A 19,703-nucleotide genomic window follows, 5' to 3' on the forward strand; every position below is an offset into this window, starting at 1 on the left:
ACCTAAAACCCTTCCATTCTCTCAGATTCATTCCATTACCTTAACTACCAGTGAGCATAAAGCCCTCCCATCCTTTCTTTTTCTCATGGTACCTTCCACATGGAATTCAAGGCAATAGAAGATAGATGGATAGATAGGTAGATAGATAGATAGACAGACAGACAGATAGGTAGATAGATAGATAGATAGATTAGATAGATATAGATGATAGATAGATAGATAGGTAGATAGATAGATAGATAGAGAGATAGATAGACAGACAGATAGGTAGATAGATAGATAGATAGACAGACAGATAGGTAGATAGATAGATAGATAGGTAGATAGATAGATAGATAGATAGATAGATAGATAGATAGATAGATAGATAGATAGATAGATAGATAGATAGATAGACAGACAGATAGGTAGATAGACAGATAGGTAGATAGACAGATAGGTAGATAGATAGATAGATAGATAGATAGATAGATAGATAGATAGATAGATAGATTAGATAGATATAGATGATAGATAGATAGGTAGACAGACAGACAGATAGGTAGATAGACAGACAGATAGGTAGATAGATAGATAGATAGACAGACAGATAGGTAGATAGATAGATAGGTAGACAGATAGATAGATAGATAGATAGATAGATAGATAGATAGATAGACAGACAGATAGGTAGATAGACAGACAGATAGGTAGATAGATAGATAGATAGATAGATAGATAGATTATAGATAGGGAGGTAGAGAGACAGATATACAGAGTATATATATATATATATATGCACATATGTATACAAAAGTATATATTTTTATATAGATAGAAATATATGTATGAAACCTGTATATAATTATATATTTAATTATCTCCCTCACTATGTAGTTTAGGAATATATAAAGAAAAAGAAAAGTGAAAAAAAAGAAAACAGGCAATGTTATAAAAGAATACCAAGAATGAGACTTTTATGACAAAACTCACTGAAAGGCTTTTGTATAATGTGATGAACAATGTTGTCACCATGGACATGGTGGTAAGGTTCCTGGAGCTGTTTCTTACAACTTCCTTTATTTAAAATAAACAGCTTGCAACTCAGTTAATGAAATTCCATAGAAGGTGAAGATGTTTGTATTGCGGCAAAGAATGTTCTATGGCTCAGGTATAGACCCCTTTGATGGTGTAAGTTAATCTGGGGAGAGATTTTAAAGAAATCTAGGAAAATGGACTTGCTCCAGACTCCAGATAAGTATCAGCTCTCTGGTGAAATTTCTGATGGTCCGTGGGTGTCAGGGTCTTTAAGCTGTTGTCCTCGGTGCCACGCTGGGTGAGGCCTGCTTGTTGGGTATTACAAGTGAGGTTAATGATATGTTTTCATATTAACCAAGTGGGGGCAGAGATGAGCAGGAAGAATAAAGATTCCTGGAAAATGGGAGTTTTCACTGCTGTGGACAAATTTTCGCACCCAGGATTTGAAGGCCAACGAGCCTCGGCTGAGGGATATCAACAAGGTAGCCGATGATCTTCTGTTTGAAAAGCTTCTGACACCAGAAGGAGCTCAAAAGCGGCAGGTAACTAAATCCGTTTCTCCTCACTGCGAGGTTGAACGCTGGGAGTTTCCATCTCAATATATTCACCTTCATATTCCTCAGATCAGCTGGAACACGCAGAGGGTAATGCAGTGTGGAGCCAGCTACAGGGGAGGTCAAGGACATTAGTCCAAATAGTGTGACCGTGTACCTGTTTGAACTGATCTGAAATCCTTAAATTGCAACACATACTCATGTCTCTGCCTCCCACTGCCACAGACATGAGAAATTCAGCGCTCAAATACACAAAACCAAAAACAATGCAGGTAAAGGAGCAATGATAATAGAAGGGAGTTAATCAAGAAAGTCTACCTGAAGAACTAGACTCCGATAAAATATGACGAAAGAAAGAAAACATACAGGCCAGCAGAGATGGGGGAGAGCCATCCCAGACCTGATTAGATTTGGGCCTATGGTTCCATAAAGAATCTAAAGAGTGTTAATGGAATGTCTAGTGCAGCCTTCTGGGTTGTCACACACCAGGGAAGATGAGTTAGTTCTCTGCCTCTCTTTGTGGTGGTTGGCATGGAGTAATAGGGAGAAGCCACATGCATAGGAACAATTTACTTACTCTCTACAGAAAGTAGGGACCTAAGAAGCTACTTGGTTTAGCCAATTCATGATACAGAAAGGTATTACCTTTTTCCTAGGGGAATGCAATAGCTTCTAACTACCGAGGCAATACTTTCCACTCATTTTCCAGAGCTGGTCAAGTCTCTGTGGCAGCAAGCACCCGCTGCTGCTCTAGTGGCTAGTTCTACCCTGGAACAGTTTAGGAAAGAAAGTCATGCCTGTCTTCACTGCCCTGGCATGAACGAGGCCCAAACTCAAGCTAGCCAGGAAAAAGCCCATGCAATTTCTGAAGGACATAACATGAAAACAAGCATGACTGCAGCACCACCTAGTCTTCTGACAGCACTGAGCTGGCTAGCTCCGCAGCTGAAGTCTCATATGTCTGCCTCCTTTAGAAGTTGAATGCCCGCTGGTCCTCCCTGAAGAAGCTTGCAGAGGAACAGCGCCAGCTGCTGAGCAGTGCCCATGCGGTCGAGATATTTCACAGGTGAGAATGTTAACCCTGAAAAGCAATGCGGCCCTCGAATCCATTCAAGGTCTTGTGAGTTTAATTACTGTAGTAGAATCATAGCTATTGGTACAACCCTTGTTGCTGAGCTAGAGATAATACATTGGGTGTTTCCATGGTAGAGCCCTCCCTGGGCTCCTCGGATATTTCCGAACAACAGAATTCATTTCTAGTGCCTAGGCTTTGGTCCTGGTACATAATTACCAGTCTATGTATATTTTCACAATAGTGAATGAAAACTCGAACTCAAAACAAGAGGTTTAAGTCATCGTATTTCCCAACTAGTAGTAGAGAGTAGGGACCATCAGATAGGACATTGATGCTAACTGTTGGTCCAGCGATTTTTTTATGTCCATTTCCAAATCTGTCTACACTAAGGAACTACATAAGCAAACAAACAAGGGCCACCACACGCCTTCACTGTGGATAAATGCATTTTTGAATATTCAGAGGAGGGAAAGCTGGAATGCAGACAAGTCTGGTTGTTCAGAAAGGCTGAGGATGGAGAGCCGTGGAATAGACGGCTAAACACATGACGGTGGTCAGGCCACAGGTTCAGACTTAGACTCCACCGTTTGGTAGGTGTAACCTTGAGAGAAAAGGCCTCCTCAAGCTCCAGTTTTCTTATATGTAAAATGAGAATGGAAGCTGTGCCTCAAGTAGTGGTCGTGGAGAGTGAATAAGCCTCCGTTCTAGTGCATGAGAAAGAATGACCGTGTGGTGACTTCCTTGCAAGCCCAGCTAGTCTGCCTGTCGCATACATCATTAACCCTAAACTCTTTACTTTTGTGTTCAGAGATGCAGATGACACCAAGCAGCAGATTGAAAAGAAGGGCCAGGCCCTCAGCACCGCTGCTCCTGGCTCAGACCTGCTCAGTGTTCAGGCCCTTCAGCGACAGCATAAGGGCTTTGTGAGAGACCTCGCTCCCCTGGGGGAAAAGGTGAGACACACGCTTCCGAGCTTTCCTGACACTTTCCTCTTCACATCTATGCCTACCAATGCCCTCTGGGTTTTATTTCCTCGTCCCTTATTCAAACATTGTTTCCTCTGTTACTCCATACTTATTCTTGTACCCTGTCCCTAAGTAAGCCCATTGAGAGGATATGCCACAGGACCACTTACGTGGAGGCAAAACACATGGGAAACAAACCTCTTTTACTGTTTAGGTTCCTCTTTAGTGGGTTCCAAGGGACTAGAACTTACAGAAGGCCAACAGCCTAAAATAAGTAGGAAATGGTCATAACCCAGGATGGCTGGGCCTATGCCTTAGCATGTTGCACTTTCCTTTAGCAAGAAATGAAAGGAACTTAATCCCACTCCAACCTGAAAGTAAGCTCTGGATCTTGCCAGGTACACTCTGGGGCAAATCAGAGGCAGCATAAAGCTTGGCATTGTTATGCAGAGCAAAAAAGAGGCACCGAAAATGCCTGTATTGGCAAGATATTCACAGCAAAAACCAGAACCCCTGGGCTCCTAGATGATGTCCCCACTGATCGGCAGAGTCACTTAACCACCCTGACCAGCAGCCTCCTTATCTTAAAAAGAAACACGGCCATGTTAGGTTCGACTACTTCAGAGAGTCATCACATGTGCCAAAAGGGTTGCTTTATCTTATAAAGTATCTCGGTGTTCTCACAGCTCTCAGCTCACTTTGGGGGGTGAGCATCACCAGGCCTCAGAAAGTCCTTTGGCTAAGGTTCGGGTGTCCCTCTACACTGATGATCTGGGCTCTTGCACCTCTCAGGTGACCACACTGGTGGAGACAGCAGAGCGGCTCAGTGAGTCCCACCCAGATGCCAGGGACGACCTGCAGAGGCAGCAGACGGAGCTGAAGGAGGCCTGGGATGACCTCATGGAGCAGACGGAGCATCGTAAGCAGAGCCTGAACAAGGCCCAGAAGTACTACCAGTTCTTCAGCAAGGCCGGGTAAAGCTCTGAAGGCGGACTTCCACCAGGTGGGGTGGGAAATTCCTGCGCCTGGCCCCTCAGCAGGGCTTCTAGGAGCAGTCGGGGCACAGGGCACAGTCACTCTTGGGTTTGGGGGGCACCTCTATGTCCAGATTGTACCTCTGGCAAGGCACAGAAATCTCAGGTTCAGTACTTCAAGCCATAGAATATTGACATTTGAAGGAATGTTGAGACCATCAAGGCCAACTCAGTAAGCTCCCATAGAGTGTACGCTGAAGAAGGGTGCTTTGTCAGGAGTTGTAAGATTTGGATGTTTCATTCTACTGTAAAGGCAGAGAAGAATGCAGATAACCATGGCAGAATATAATACAGCCCCGAACACATATTCCAGCAATTAGATGGAACTATACAAACAAAGGCATAAGGATAAGAAAGGTGCAGCACGATCATAAAGGCAGGGGCAGCTGGAGCACCGGTCCTGTATGTTGGAGGGGTAAGGGAAAAGTAGCAACAGAGAAACTTAGAAATGTTGAGATCGAATCCTAGAGAATTTTCATCGCCTTGCTAAAGACTCTAGACATTACCACAGTTGAGCAAGTACACACTTTGTCTGCAGAACAATTCCCCCATTCTACCCTTTCATGTCAGTCTGCTGGGAGGAGCCTTTAGAACTGAGGGTCCAAGAAACAGAGCTCACAATGCCATGCTTATGAAGCAAAAAGGAGGCAGCTTTTGGCAATGACCGCAGTTGTTCTTAGCCACGCCCCCCACAATTCAGCATCTCTAGGAAGAGATAGTTTTTCATGCAGTATTAATAAATAGCAGCCACACTAATTCCCCCAAATCATATATATACTCACATATCTCTGTGTATATAGATTCTACCTAGACTTTACATTGCAAGCCATTGCTGCCTCCTTCCCTTTAGTGAGTCTTACTTTTCAATGCTGCAGAAATCTGAGCCTCAGAGCAACTCTAGCACCTAATCTCACCTCTTTACGACACTCTTGTTTTCCAGGGTTCTTTTTTTTTAAAGCAGGTATTAGCATCTCTGCTTTTATTATTTTTGCTTTTATTTTTCTTTTAATTTAAAGTGTGAGCTCCTAGAAGGCATGAATATGTCTTTTTTATGGTGTTTGGTACTTAGTAAGCACCCAAGAAAACTTAGTTGTTTGAATAAGCGAATAAATGACTTTACAGAAGAAGAGAGAACATTCTGCCCCTGAGTGGGTGTTTCCTATTTAGCAAACGGGATAAGGACACTCCTTATGAGATGCTTAATTTGACCATCATGTATAATTTTAAGTCAATGCATTCTTATTTGACATTTACCCTCTGGGGCAGGTGGACCTTAGCCCTCTTTGTGTACCTTCTTCTCTGCTGAAAGGGTAAGAAATAGGCCCTCATTTAGTCAACAGCATGGAGTGCATGTTTGTATGTGATATGGGCAGAGGCATGTACTGGAGTCTACTGGGAATAAGAGCAAGAGGAAAGACATGCCTTTCCTGGGACTCCATAATAAGATAGACCTTTAAGCCCAAGAATCCACTTTAAAGGAACAGGAATTATTATGAGTAACGGAATGTGTCCCAGCAGGATTCCAGTATCTGGGTTCTAGTTGAGATGTCTGTTTTTAAATTATGTCACTTGGGCAAACCACTTATACTCTCTAGGCTGACTTCCTCATGTCCAAAATGGAAACAAAAAGGATCTCCAGAATTCTATACAGGATTATTGCAAGAGTTGAAAGAGATAATATAAGTGAAGAGACTTTAAAACATAAGAAATTGCTATTAGTCAGTCATTGAACTTACGTCTGAGTTGTGAAAAATAACAAACCTAAGATTTGAGAAGCATGTAAAGTCAGATAGGAGGTGTTAATCTGGAAAGGGGTTCTAGAGAGGAAAAAGCCCAAGAAATACAGCCCTGTAGCAGGTTGCAAAGTTCTCTCGTCAATCCCAGTATGTCTGTTTCTCTAGAGACCTAGAGAATTGGATCAGTGAGACTGGTGGCAAGGTGTCATCCCAGGAGCCAGCTAAGGATTTAATTGACACAGAGATGTCGATAGAGCGACACAAGGTAAGGCTACAAAAGCCATAGCCACAGATCACATGACCTCACACTCTTTCGTCGTTTTACAGTTTCAGTGAGATATTATTGGTCTCTTTCCCTTTCTCACTCAGGAACATCATATCGACATGGAAGCTAAGGCTCCTGCCTTCCAGGACTTAGAAGATTTCGGTGCAGAACTTATAGGCACTGAGCACCCTGCCAGCCCTGAAATTGAAGAAAAGCTTCAAGCTGTCAGACTGGAAAGAGATGATTTGGAGAAAGCTTGGGAAAAACGCAAGAAGATGCTGGATCAGTGTCTGCAGTGGCAGGTAGAGCACGTTCCCCACTGCTAGGCAGGAGCAGCCTCCGTCTTCCCCTTCTGTGTGCTTCTCCATGGTCAGCACAAGAGCTCATTTCACTGGACTTCCCGTGCTGTAAGCACAGGGCATCCCTTCATTGTCTGGCATGGTATTCTCTGCTTTCTAAACTGATCACTGTGGGGTTCTTTGATTTTATCCTTGTTAGAAGAACCAACCAAAATGAGAGTAAGCCTTGGGCATGAAGTGAGGTCATTGTAATTAATTTATTGACTGATGGAAGGTTCAAGTGATTGATTTTTTACTGTGAACCCACAGTATTCAAGGCCCTAAGAACACATAGATAGTATCCCTTTTCTTAAGTGGTGAAATTAGACATGTAGGCAGATCATTCTAGTATAGTAAAATGAGTATTAATAAAACAAAATATATGAATGTTTGGAGGCTAAAGAAGAGACAGTGATTGACTCTTTTAAGGGAATAGGGTGAGAGTGTCACAGGCTATTCTAAAGGATGGTGTTCACCAGAGTCTTAAAGAAATAACCAGCCAGTATCCACCAGGCATAGTGTATGGGAACTAGAACCCTAGAAATGGAGTACAGCTTATATAGAAACGTAAAATGAACTTTCAGGAAAGACTAAAAGGTCCAGTGTAACAAAGATTCATGGTGTGAATGTTTCTTGCAAGAATGATGCTTCCTACAGCACCCCTTACATCAGAGCCACAGGAGAGCAGTAGGACCACGTCCTGTCTCCTGGAGCGCCTGTACCATATATGCGCTCATTTCATTCTCCGTAGTTGTTCCAAGGGGACTGCGATCAGGCTGAGAGCTGGATGGCGGCGCATGAGAACTTACTGAGGTCAGATGAGCAGGGCTCCTTAGACAGCCTGGACGCCTCGGCGAAGAAACGTGACGATCTGGACGAAGCAATCACTGCCCAGGTGATAACAACTAATAGGAGTTCCGGTAATAACTATTAGTAATAATAACAGAAATCCTACACATGTATGTGGTTTTATGATTTTAAGTATTTTAATTCCCGTTTGCTTCTTCCAGAAAACTGTGAAGTAGGCAGAGCAGCTTGACATTGTGGCTTAGTCTTACCCAGGTCACATGTGGCTTTGGACTTTCTTACATTAAAACCAGCTTCTAAAACCTGACTTTCACAACTGGAAGTGACTTTATGAATGTCTATTTCAACATTCTGCCCAGTGAAGGAATCACCGCTTACAATGGCCTTGGGGAGTGTCGGTTATTTAGGGGACTCAGTACCCACAAGTAGCCCGACTCAGTATCATTATTAATGTTTCTTTTCTTCCTGAGTTAAAATCCACCTGCCTGAAAGGCATTTACCCTTTGGCCCAGGTTTTGTTCCCCTTTATGAAGCTATGAAGGGATCTCTAGTCTCTTCCGAGAGGGAGTCCCTGATTGCACCAAGGGCCTAATCTCCAGGAATCTGGGCTTTTCCCTTTTCCCTCATCTAGGATCAGAAGATCACTGAACTACAAGACCGTGCTGAGAAGTTCAGAGCTGATGACCACTATGCCGAGAAAGAGATCTCTGCTCGGCTCCAACTGGTGCTAGACAGGTCAGTCCTGAGCAATTGTTTTACGGACCAAAGGAAGATGTGATAAAGTGACCTCTTTGCTCGCATTGAGGATGGGGGGTAATGAGTTCATTTCCCAATGCCTATAACTATGTTGACGTTTTGAGAGACTTTCTGACCTAGATTCAGAATGAAAGACACCGAAGTTAACTTAAAAATGATGTGACTTAACCACTTAACCATCTGAAAATAATGAAACTATGTTACATGTAACATATAAATTTATAAATAATGTATACTATATATAATATAATATATAACTATGTTATATATAACATAGAAATATATAAATAATGAGAGAAGGGACAGGTTGGCAAATGGGAAAATTCATGGATATGGCAGCCGAGCTTGGTGGAAGGGTAGAGGGCAGAGAGTGACCTAGTCCCCTCCTCCAGATGGGGGGCCCTCAAGCCACAGCTGATTGCTGAGCGGACCAGACATGCGGACTATGTTGACCTACAACAATTGTGCCGTGACCTTGAGGACCTGGAAGAATGGATCAGTAGGATGATGCCCATAGCCTGTGAGGAATCTTACAAAGACCCCACCAATATTCAGGCAAGTTCAAAACAGGAATCTCGGAAACATGTCAGCATACCCGGATTGTCGGATGAATGGTCACCTCCCTACATGGAATGCCTCCTGCTTTGAGACACTGTCCCTGACCTCAGTGACTTGAGTCGAATGTGGGTCCTTGAGGAGTCATCTTCACTTTGGCTATGAGAACATTAGCTCTTCCTTTTAAACAGAATTTATCTTTATCTTAGAGGGTAATTTGATTTCTGCTTTCCCTTCAGAGAAAATATCTGAAACACCAGAGCTTCGAAGAAGAGGTCAAAGGCCGAGCTGAGCAAGTGGATGGAGTCATCAACTTAGGGAAGTCTCTGATTGAGCGGAATGCATGTGGAGGCAGGGAAAACTGCCTGAAGGTAGAGTGTCTCCTTGGGGTGGCTTCTAGGCTGCAAAGGCACATGTAGAGAAATATTCACTCCTTCAGTGTTTCCGGGTACGGATATGGAATATGCTCTGTGGTTAACAGTCTTCCCTCCGATTGTTGCACAGAGGGGAAAACGGTGATGCTCAGACCTTACCATTCCCATCATACTCAGTTCCTGGAACTCCAGGAAAGCTTTAGACTTAATTCCTAAGTGTTATCATGATTGTTTTACATTTTCTGTCCCTATGCCTATAGTTCTAGCATTTAGGCATCAGTCCCTATAATCAGTCCAGCCCTTTCTTCAAACTTTCTTCCAACACCTCTTCAGTTTTCTCAGATTAAGCACAACTGGTTTATAGCGTGTGGTGTCCAAGTACTAGCAGAGTTTGGTTAGCCCTTGACTCCAGAGCCTCCCTGCATGATCCTCTCAAGTTGTCACAGGACACAGGATCCCAAAGATCATAATGATCCCTCAATTTCTTTGGGTTAGGAGGACCTGGAAGAGCTTAGGAAACACTGGAATGACTTGCTTGAGAAGACAACTGACAAAGGTCAGAAGCTTGAGGAGGCCAGTCGCCAGCAGAGGTTCAACACAACCACCCAGGACTTTAAGTTCTGGCTGTCAGAGGTAATTGCACCTGTGAGGCCATGGGAGGTCATATAAATGGATTTAGGCATGAATAATTTTCTTGACCCTTCTTGAGACAAAACTGCTAATCTTGTTCTCCTTAAAGGCAATTCTCACCTGAAAGCTTTTTTTTTTCTTACTGCTTATTCCTTTATTCCTAGGCAGAGACATTGCTGGCCATGCAAGATCAGGCCAGGGACTTGGCTTCAGCAGAAAACTTGATCAAGAAGCATGAGATATTGGAAAAAGAGATGTTGGCCCGAGAGGTAAGTAGCATTGGAATGCCTCTCCTTTGGGCAGGAAGGAAATGCTTCTGACTTTATGTCTTGGGACACCATTTGAGAATATATTCTTGCACAACTGACCTTAGTGTTCTTAGCCAGCTGTCCTTATAACCAAGTCAAAACCATGAGCTGCAGAGCTGTTGTAATGGTTACTATTGACCAATAATCATGAAGCTATAGATCCTAAGACTTCAGGAAGTGGATCCTAAGAGCAATCTTGTTTACTTTTTAATGATGCATGCATGTAAGCTCACTGCCCTCCAAAGCTGAATATTTGATCTGGTCTTTGGGAGAAAATGGAAATTTATTTTATAGAATAGCAGAGGAAAAGAAAAATCAGATGGAGACATGTGTAGTGAAGTTGAGCTATGTATACACTCTGGAAATTTTATGAAGAATTCCAGTTGCACCCTAATATCAAGCCATTGTATTCCCTATGACATCACTAGGGGGCAGAGTCAGAATGCAAATAGGCACAAAAGAGGCTGGAAGTGTTCATGAGGATTTCAATCAGTCTGTGTCCAATTCAGTACCGTGAAGAAGACAGTCCTGTTGGGAGGCGCGGAGCTTGCTCTCCGAGGTCTTATTTTCTAGCTGGGAAAAGGAAGAAAATGCAGGGGAAAACATCAGAAGGCCAAATGCACAGCCTGAATAATGCAGCCATGCTATTCATCCTGCCCTCAATCTGAGTTAAAAGAGCGTATCATCAAATTAATTATCTTTGGAAGAAATTTGGCCCAGTCTTTGAACCTGAACAGGTGGTGGTTAAGGTCCCAGGTCTACTTAATACCTGTACTATTCTGCTCACTGAACATACTTGGCTTTCTAGAACGCACTCAAGGACCTGAATGACTTGGCTAACGATCTGCTCTCCAGCGAGCCCTTCAATGCTGACCAAATCGTGGAGAAAAGGGATGAGGTCAACCAGCGCTTCCTGAATGTCCAGAAGTTAGCAGCTGCACATCATGAGAAACTGAAAATGGCCTTTGACCTGTTCCAGTTCTTCGAGGACCTAGATAATGAGGAATCCTGGATAAAGTATGTACTGCCAGCGCACAACGCAAGAACGATCCAAGAAAATAGATAATCCACCAAACAGGTTCCTATGTGATGCCGAATGAAATATGTAATTGTTTCTTGCCACTGGAATTACTTCTTAATCATGTTTGCCTTCACTTAAAGTTAACGTTGGTTTTATTTTTCTGAAATTCTCCCGTTGTATCCAGGCAGAGGGAGACAGGAACGGAGGGAGTAGAGAGCAGTTTACATGTATTCTGGGAACAAAGTTAAGAAACCATATATGTTTGTTCTGGAAAGTTCACAGGATGTGTGATGCCCATTCTGAATGTGACAGCTGGACACTTAGAACTTACTCAGCTGATGAGATCATTGTCATTCTTTCTATGTCCTGTGTATTCAGTGTGCCACTGAACTGGACACTGGGTGGAGAGGGTTACATGGTACCTGCCATGATTTCGTTCCTAATTCTACTTTTGTTGTAAAAAATGATTGTGAAATCTCAGTGAATCAAATTATTTTCCCTTCGTCCCATTTAACCCACCTCATCCTGTTCCTCTTCTTACTTTTCCTCTTCTCGCTGACTCTTACTCGTAACCAGTGAATTCGAGGGAAGCATTATACCCGGGGCAACAATTGGGGCAGCTTAGAAACCTTCTTAGAAATAGGAAGCTAATACAATCTTGTCTGTGTCACCCTTCACTGGGCTTCATGGTGGGGTTCAGTCATTTTATGCTCAGGACCAAACTAAATGCCATGCGTCCGATAATATCAGCTCTTTATACCCATTCTACCTAAATGCATTATTGATATTAATAGACAAAAGCAATAAAGGTCATGAAGGTCGTATATGTATATATGTTTATTTTATGTGTGTTTGTGAAATTTCCACATTTCTTGAAAGGAAAATGTTAGTGTATCTTTTTAAATGAAGAAGAAAGATACACAGGTAGACAGATAAAGGAAAGGGGAGGCTGTTAGAGCTGTGCAGAGGGTGGAGATCAGCATGTCATTTAATTAATTTTAATTTGTATTGGCATAAGTCAGAGGTTCTGCTGAAAGCCTCTGGCACGAATTATCTTTACAATTACTGACACCAGAGTGTTCCAGAATGTACCAGCTCCCCACCCGCAGCCACACATAGTCTGAGAAAGCAGCTGTTCTAAGATGACCTCAGATATCAAAACTCTAAATTGTCTGATTTCTTTCTTGGTTCCAGGGAGAAGTTGGTACGAGCAGGCTCCCAGGACTTCGGGAGAGATCTGCCAGGGGTTCAGAACTTACTGAAGAAACACAGACGCCTAGAGGAGGACGTGATGGCACACAAATCCACCATCCAGGTAGGGACAGGAGCATATGAGACCTGGAAAGGCAGAACTAATCTAATAGTAGTCCCTCATGTTATGGTTAAATAGGACAATGCTACAAAATGTGAAGGTGGCCTGCCAAGGTCACGTAGAGAGTCAGTCACAGAGTTCACAAGTGTTTTTTCTCTTCCACATTTTGTCTCCCATGAATAGAATAAATTCAGCACAGGAACCCATGCTTTTTCCTACAATGGGCACTTTTAACATTCCGGGGTGCCATTGTTGACAATTAGGATGCAGGCTGGGGCATCTGGAAAAGCTGTACTTGTGCGGAACCATGTGGGAAGAAAATAAGTCTGAGTCTGACTTGGTGGCAGGGTCACCCTGTGACCGTGAATGATCCATTATGCAGATCACAGAGAATAGCCTAGTGCAAGTGCTGAGGTATTTGTACAACTACTGGGAAGTTGAGCGTGGTAGCTCTGATGGCAGCTTTCTGCATTCTCCCGAGACTCTCAGGGCCATCCCAAGGACTGCGGAGTTCATAAATGATCTGGAGGGTGGTGGAGGCTAGAGATTCTGCCAGGGAACTGTGACTAAATGGGAAGAGAGTGTGGGGTAGTGCCACACGGAGGGCATGTGTTCTTCAGGATGTGCTGCAGAGGGCAGAGAACCTGGGCAACAAGGATGCTGTGCAGAAAGAGGAGATGGAGGAGCGGCTGGCTCAGTTTGTTGATCACTGGGAGAAGCTCAAAGAGTTGGCCAAGGTTCGGTGAGTCAGGGATAAGATGCTCAGTTCTCTTCCTGGGTGGTAGGTATTGGACATGGCATTGACTCCACCCCCAACTACCCATCTGTATTTATCTTTTAAGTCCCTGCTCAGATGCCAGGTCTTCCATGAAGCTTTCCCCCATTTGTCCCAGGAAATCTGCCCCTGGGACCTGAATGTTTCTCTGCTCCTGCACCTACTCGCAGCTCTCTTTTACCACTGTTGCCCTACGTATGCCATCCTTCACACCAGGTTATTCCCCACATGTCTGTCTTTGTGTATCTCCCCCGTTTAGCACTTTGTGTAGTACCCAGGAAGGCAAGAATGAAGGAATCTATTTTCTCCCTGGTAAGCCAGGTAGTAAATTAGACCATACAGCCATACAGCCAAACAGAATCATTGCTGCCTATAATTCCAGACCTGTCGGCAGTAGGAAGACATGTCTTTCTGGGGAATAAAAAGGACCTTCCAGCCTTTTGTGGTGCCTTCATTAAGGACAGCAGTGCTGAGAGTAGAAAGGGACACTGCTTTACCTCCATTATTTTCCAATTCTGAAATCTTGGCACTTTTGTTTGGACAAGGTCTCCTTCCCCCAGCGAAGATTCCTAGAGAAGCTGATGCCACAAAACTGATCCTCTGGGGCAAGGCTCTCCCCCTTTCCCAGGAGTTCAGCTCTTTCTGTGTGTTTATGTGGCTGTGCTGGCCAGACCGTGTGTGGTGCGGTGGGACCGCGACTGCCTAAGGCCCTGCTCCCCTGCTACACAAGCCCAGCTTACCAGGCCCCTCTCATCCTCGCTGGGGCCCACTGTCCTGTTTCAGGGGGCATCAGCTGGAGGAGTCCCTGGAATACTTGACATTCATGCAGAACGCCGAGGAGGAGGAGGCGTGGATAACTGAGAAGGAAGCTGTGGTCTCCCGAGGGGACTCCGGAGACACATTGGCTGCCACGCAGGTGAGAGACAGGCCAAATGGACCAATCCTATTCTCTTTCATTTGAATCTGTTCTTAAGGGGTCACCAGTTTCCCCTGGCAAAATACGGTCTTTCTCCTGGTGGGAGAAGAAGATGGTGGGAATGTGGATACTTCTGCCAATTTTAAATACAAAAAATCAAGGGGCAAGGATGTCGGCGACTTGCCCAAGATGATGGAACCGATCAGGTGTGAAGGCAGGACTCAAATCTTGATCCCATGATTTCTGACCTTTCTGGGAGTTGGTCACCACAAAAGGCCTTTTCTTATAGGGATAGATTTTCTAAAGACTCCCTCAAAATACTAATGTTATACTTAGTTGGAAAAAATTTTTTTAAACCACAAATTTTTTTAATGTGATAGTTAAAAAGATATTCATACAAAATCTGCATCTTCCTTTAGCACGGGATAGTATGTGGTGTAGGAAAAAAAAAATGGTTGGGTGCCTTTATGACACTAAAAGCAAAAAGGTGGCGAGGGCTAGTATAGAAACACTTAGGAAAATACAACAGGATACGGAGATTCACCCATACTCCCCGCTCCATCCTACCAGCTGCAAACATGGCTCCAGGAGCAGTTAGAAACGGAAGAGATTTAGAATAATATTCGCAGGGAGCTCAGCATTCTCCTTACCTCCCTTTAGAGTCAGTGCCTAGCAGAGGATGTTCTTGACACTTCGTATTTTTTTTCTGCTATCTACAATGTTTCATAGAATTATATAAACTTCAATACGGAGGAATCCTTATATATTACCTTGATCAACACACTCATTCCAAAGTCCAGAAAAGCTTAAATTTGCATAGTAAGTTAAAAAGCATGTCACTTATATTTCTTTGCCTTTTTTTTTCTGGTAAGATGGCCCCTTTTGACAAGTGAAGAATTTTGGGAGAAGAATTTAGTGTAGCTATACAGCAAGAAGTGGCCACTCACCAGCTCCAGCCATTTAGCGGAATCAGCTTGGATGAATGGCTTCAAAGGCAGTCAGGTGGTGGGTGGGATAGACTGTTCAGCCTTAGATGCTTGGTTCCCACTGGCTCTTATATACAGAACTTGCTGAAGAAGTATGAAGCACTGGACGAGGACTTTGCAGTCCGCAGGACCCGAGTGCAAAACTTGTGTGCTCAAGGAGGAGACATCCTGAGCAAGGTGAGTGACTTCAAGGAATCTGGGTCAAGCTTTCATTTTCAAAAGGGGTTGGCCTAAATACAGAATCACGAGCAGTGCTGAAATCATACGTAAGACTTTAATAATCTCTTCCTGGCTGCCTTGTTGTTTTTCTCAACAAATAACTATTCAATTGCTGTTTTCTGGAAATTCTTTTTTCAAATTCTTCCAGGTATACCTTTCAGGTTTTCTTAAATCTTGTGTTGGAACTCTTACTCTTTTTGTATATAGAACGTGGCAGAAACATATTATTCATAAAAAACTGATCACTTGCTTTGGTTATAGGTACTGTAAGAATGTGAAACGATTTCTAAGTAAGCCTCTAGGGAGGAGGACCACACTGAAAGCTCTTTGTAATTTGAGAATGACTGTTTTGTTCAATTGCTTCTTTTTACAAACACTCGTTAACCTAAGTGTTGTGTAAAGAAGGCTAAACAGAGATGACTCCCACCGACAAGGTCATGCTTATGTGGACAAACATGAGAGGATCTTTCAAATGCTGGGATGGAAATAACCATGCTGGACTTGGATGGATAATAGAATCATTACACTTGACCTAGAAGGGAGTAGCTACATATTTGAAATGAGGGAGAGGAAAACTTTTTAATCATACTGAATAGTTTACATTTCTACCCCTGGCCTCACCAATATATTTGTCTCTGCTTCTTCCCTCAACCTTGGTGTGATAGGAGACAAGTCACCGGAAGGAGATTTCTGCCAAGATAGATGCTCTGAATGAAAAGATCCCTTCTCTGGCCCAGGCAATAGCTGCTTGGAAGTTGCAATTGGATAATGACCATGCATTTCAGCAGTTCAACTGGAAGGCTGATGTGGTGGAGGCCTGGACAGGTATGACATGGGAGGGGCAGGGTCCTTGGGTTTGACAAATGCTAATAAATACCATTTACAGAATGGTTCCTGGAGCTTCTCACTCATCTTGGGAAGGGAGATCCTTCTTCCATCCCCACTCCTACCCTTTCTGGACACAATTATACTCACATATGTGCGCACACACACACACACACACACACACACACACACACACACACAGCCAGAAACAAACATGCTGATGGAATGACATAATTCCGGAGAACACATCTTTGGGGAATTGATGATTTCATGTGTGATCTTAAGAAAGGTAAAGCCATGGCAAAGCATTCTAGGAAACAAACTATTTGATTGCTAATGTTTATATCTCATATGCAATTTTCCTTGTTCTATGAAACAGAAGCTCTTTGTCCTAGCTCTGTTTCAATCAGTTCCATCCTGCCTAAGTCTAGAGAAACAATCCCTTGGTCCCCAGTGCTCCGATTCCAGTGAATCACCCATTCTGAGAGTCAGGAGGCTCACTGTGACCTTTAGTAAATATTCCTTTTCCCTCCGCCAAAGCTGATAGGAGACCAACTGCATGTCCCCTCTAACTGAGTATCTTTGCTCTTTAGCTGAGAAGGAGGCAAGCCTGAAGATCAATGGCAACGGCTCAGACCTTGCTGCCTTCCTCAATCTCCTAGCAAAGCAGGTAAGAGCAGGGCTGCCTTGTTGATAGATGCCAGTGAAGTCCCAGACCCACATCACCCAGGAACTGAACACGTAGGATTACTTCATTCTTAAGTGTCGTTGTTTTATTGTCTGCAGGACCTGCGATCGTGTTCCTTTTTTCCTTCCTGATGCTGATAATTTACTGGTTTTTCTCCCTCCCTCCCTGCATCCCCACCAGTCTTGACGCTAGTTGTTCATCATTTTTATTAGAGAATTGACTTGGTATTTTGATTTTTCTCTGTTGAATCTTTGCATTTGGCATTCCATTAATATCTTTTTATATCTTTATCATTTTATTTTCCTTAGGATTAACTTGATATTTTAAAAAGTTCTTGAGATGCATATTTAGATTATCAAATATTTAGCCACTCTTTTTTCTAATAGAGTGACTTAAGGGCATATGTTTCTCTCTAGGCAAAGCTTGAGTTGCATCTCATAGATTTCATGTTATTTTTGTTATCATACAATTAAAGTTTTTCTGTCATTGCTAATGTGATTTCATATTTAACTCGTTGGTTATTCCATAGTTGCTTCATTTCCAACATTTGGGAATTTTCTTATTATCATTTTTGATAGTCATACTGAATTTAATTACACTTTATTTTAAAAACATATCTTGTATTATTTTAGAAGGTTGATTTATACACAACAAATAGCCTTTTTTGGTGAATAGTCTATGTACAATTGAAAAGAATATGTAATTTATACTAGTTTATATTACCTATCAGATTTTGATTGTTAATTGTTGTCTAAACACTTTGTTTTTTATATATTTTGAAGCTATGCTAAAAATTGTGTTGACATTTAGATTTATGAAATCATCTTGATAAACTGATGCTTTTAATTATTAAGTGTTCTTTCTAAGATCATTTATTGATATAGTCTTCTTTTGCATATACTAGTAAACCATACCAATTTTCTCTTTAGTGTTTGCAGTGTTTAATATTTCCATCCTTTGACTTTTTGTTTATGTCTTTATATTTCATTGTTGATTTGGTGCATTTAATATTGCAAAATAACAGCGCTATCACCCCAGCATTAGCTAACACCTCCATCCCATCACATAATTACCATTTCTTTTTTGTGATGAGGACATTTAAGATTTACTCTTAGATTTACTGTAATAATAATAGAGTATTAACTATAATCAAAATGCTATGCATTAGATCCCCAGAACTCAATCTTTTAACTGGAAGTTTATACCCTTTGACCAAAACCTTCCTGTTTTCCCCATTTCCCAGCCCCTGGTAACCACCACTCTACTCTCTGTTTCTCTAAATTCAGCTCTTTTAAGTGATATCAAACAGTGTTTGTCTTTCTTTCTGACTCATTCACTCAGCATAATGCCAGCAGGGCTCATTCGAGTGGTCACAAATGGCAGCATGTCCTTCTTTCTCATGGTTGAATAATATTCCATTGTGAGTGTGTGTGTATATGATCATCTTCTTTGTCTATTTATTTGTTGATGGCCACTCAGATTGTTTCCATATCTTAGCTATTGTGAGTGTTGCAGTGAACATGGAATTGGAGAGTGCTTTATATTTCAGATGTGTCATGTATAGATATTATATAGCTGAGTTTTGCTTCATTCATTTAATTTGATCATTTTACGGGAATCGTGACTCCATTTGATGTAATAAACTCATGAGTTTTTATTTAAAGCTTTTATTTAACACTCCCATCCCCTCGCCAACCCTTGATTTTTGTCTGGGGACTGAAATGATTCAAGACATAGTTTTGCCTTTTGCTCTTCTTCCAAGGGCCTTTCAGAGGGTGTCAGCTAAACCCCTCACTAGGGCTGCTCCTACTTGGTGTGTCCTGAACCCAGCACTGTGACACTCCCGAAAATTCCACTTAGCATTTTAGACCCTTAGCTACTGTTTTCTGCTTGGCTTCTAGGACCTGTGTCCTCTACAGGTTAAGAATCTGTAAATGTCTTGAGGGGAAAGTACAGGCAGAATAATGAACCTGCTGTCCTGCAGTTCCCTTTTCACGGCTTCTCAGGTGCTGGTTGCCCCATCTCCCCGAAGCTCTGGTTTTTGTCTGTTTCCCCTCTTGAGGTCGCCCAAAGCTCTGAACAGCTGTTCTCTCTTCAACCTCTTACCCTACGCAGCTTACACTTCAAAGGGAAAAGAGACAGTATTACTCTGATTTTAATCCTATTTCCTTCTTTCTAGAATTTTGATCCCTTGAGTTGTAGTTACCTGAGTTGTGTTCTGATCTCTTGTCAACAACTGTTTTTTTTCTTTTTTGTACTTTTACCCAGTGGTTAAAGTTGTCCTCAAAGGGAGGATTGGAAAAATGTAAACCACCCTGTTAAAGCTGGAAGTGGAATTTCCCGAATTTTGTGATTTCGGTACAAACATTTTCACAAAACGTCATTCACATGATTGACACCTTCAAGAGGTCTTTCGTTAGTTTGTACACACCTACAGTCTCTGGTGGTGCACTGTTACTAATTAGAACACATAATCTGGTAGTCGATCTAAAAGAGTCTTAGAAAGGATGTGAGCTGTAGGAAGGAGTTAGTTTTGATTAAGAAATT

The 19,703-nt window shown here is 42.5% G+C and overlaps 1 protein-coding gene across 1 annotated transcript in view; it reads left to right on the forward strand.

The window, feature by feature from the left end:
- Positions 1 to 19,703, forward strand: part of SPTA1 (spectrin alpha, erythrocytic 1) — a 58,560-nt gene that overhangs the window by 28,694 nt on the left and 10,163 nt on the right. Inside the window, exons 23-41 of the mRNA XM_073221183.1 lie at positions 1,458 to 1,559; positions 2,546 to 2,637; positions 3,455 to 3,599; positions 4,404 to 4,585; positions 6,547 to 6,646; positions 6,751 to 6,948; positions 7,736 to 7,879; positions 8,423 to 8,526; positions 8,940 to 9,102; positions 9,342 to 9,473; positions 9,972 to 10,109; positions 10,271 to 10,375; positions 11,223 to 11,431; positions 12,630 to 12,750; positions 13,368 to 13,489; positions 14,306 to 14,438; positions 15,503 to 15,624; positions 16,317 to 16,468; positions 17,062 to 17,138. Coding sequence (XP_073077284.1) covers positions 1,458 to 1,559; positions 2,546 to 2,637; positions 3,455 to 3,599; positions 4,404 to 4,585; positions 6,547 to 6,646; positions 6,751 to 6,948; positions 7,736 to 7,879; positions 8,423 to 8,526; positions 8,940 to 9,102; positions 9,342 to 9,473; positions 9,972 to 10,109; positions 10,271 to 10,375; positions 11,223 to 11,431; positions 12,630 to 12,750; positions 13,368 to 13,489; positions 14,306 to 14,438; positions 15,503 to 15,624; positions 16,317 to 16,468; positions 17,062 to 17,138 — 2,541 coding nt within the window. The remainder of the gene's footprint in view (positions 1 to 1,457; positions 1,560 to 2,545; positions 2,638 to 3,454; positions 3,600 to 4,403; positions 4,586 to 6,546; positions 6,647 to 6,750; positions 6,949 to 7,735; positions 7,880 to 8,422; positions 8,527 to 8,939; positions 9,103 to 9,341; positions 9,474 to 9,971; positions 10,110 to 10,270; positions 10,376 to 11,222; positions 11,432 to 12,629; positions 12,751 to 13,367; positions 13,490 to 14,305; positions 14,439 to 15,502; positions 15,625 to 16,316; positions 16,469 to 17,061; positions 17,139 to 19,703) is intronic.

This window comes from Manis javanica, chromosome 14, assembly GCF_040802235.1.
Source record: "Manis javanica isolate MJ-LG chromosome 14, MJ_LKY, whole genome shotgun sequence".
Classification (NCBI taxonomy): domain Eukaryota; kingdom Metazoa; phylum Chordata; class Mammalia; order Pholidota; family Manidae; genus Manis; species Manis javanica.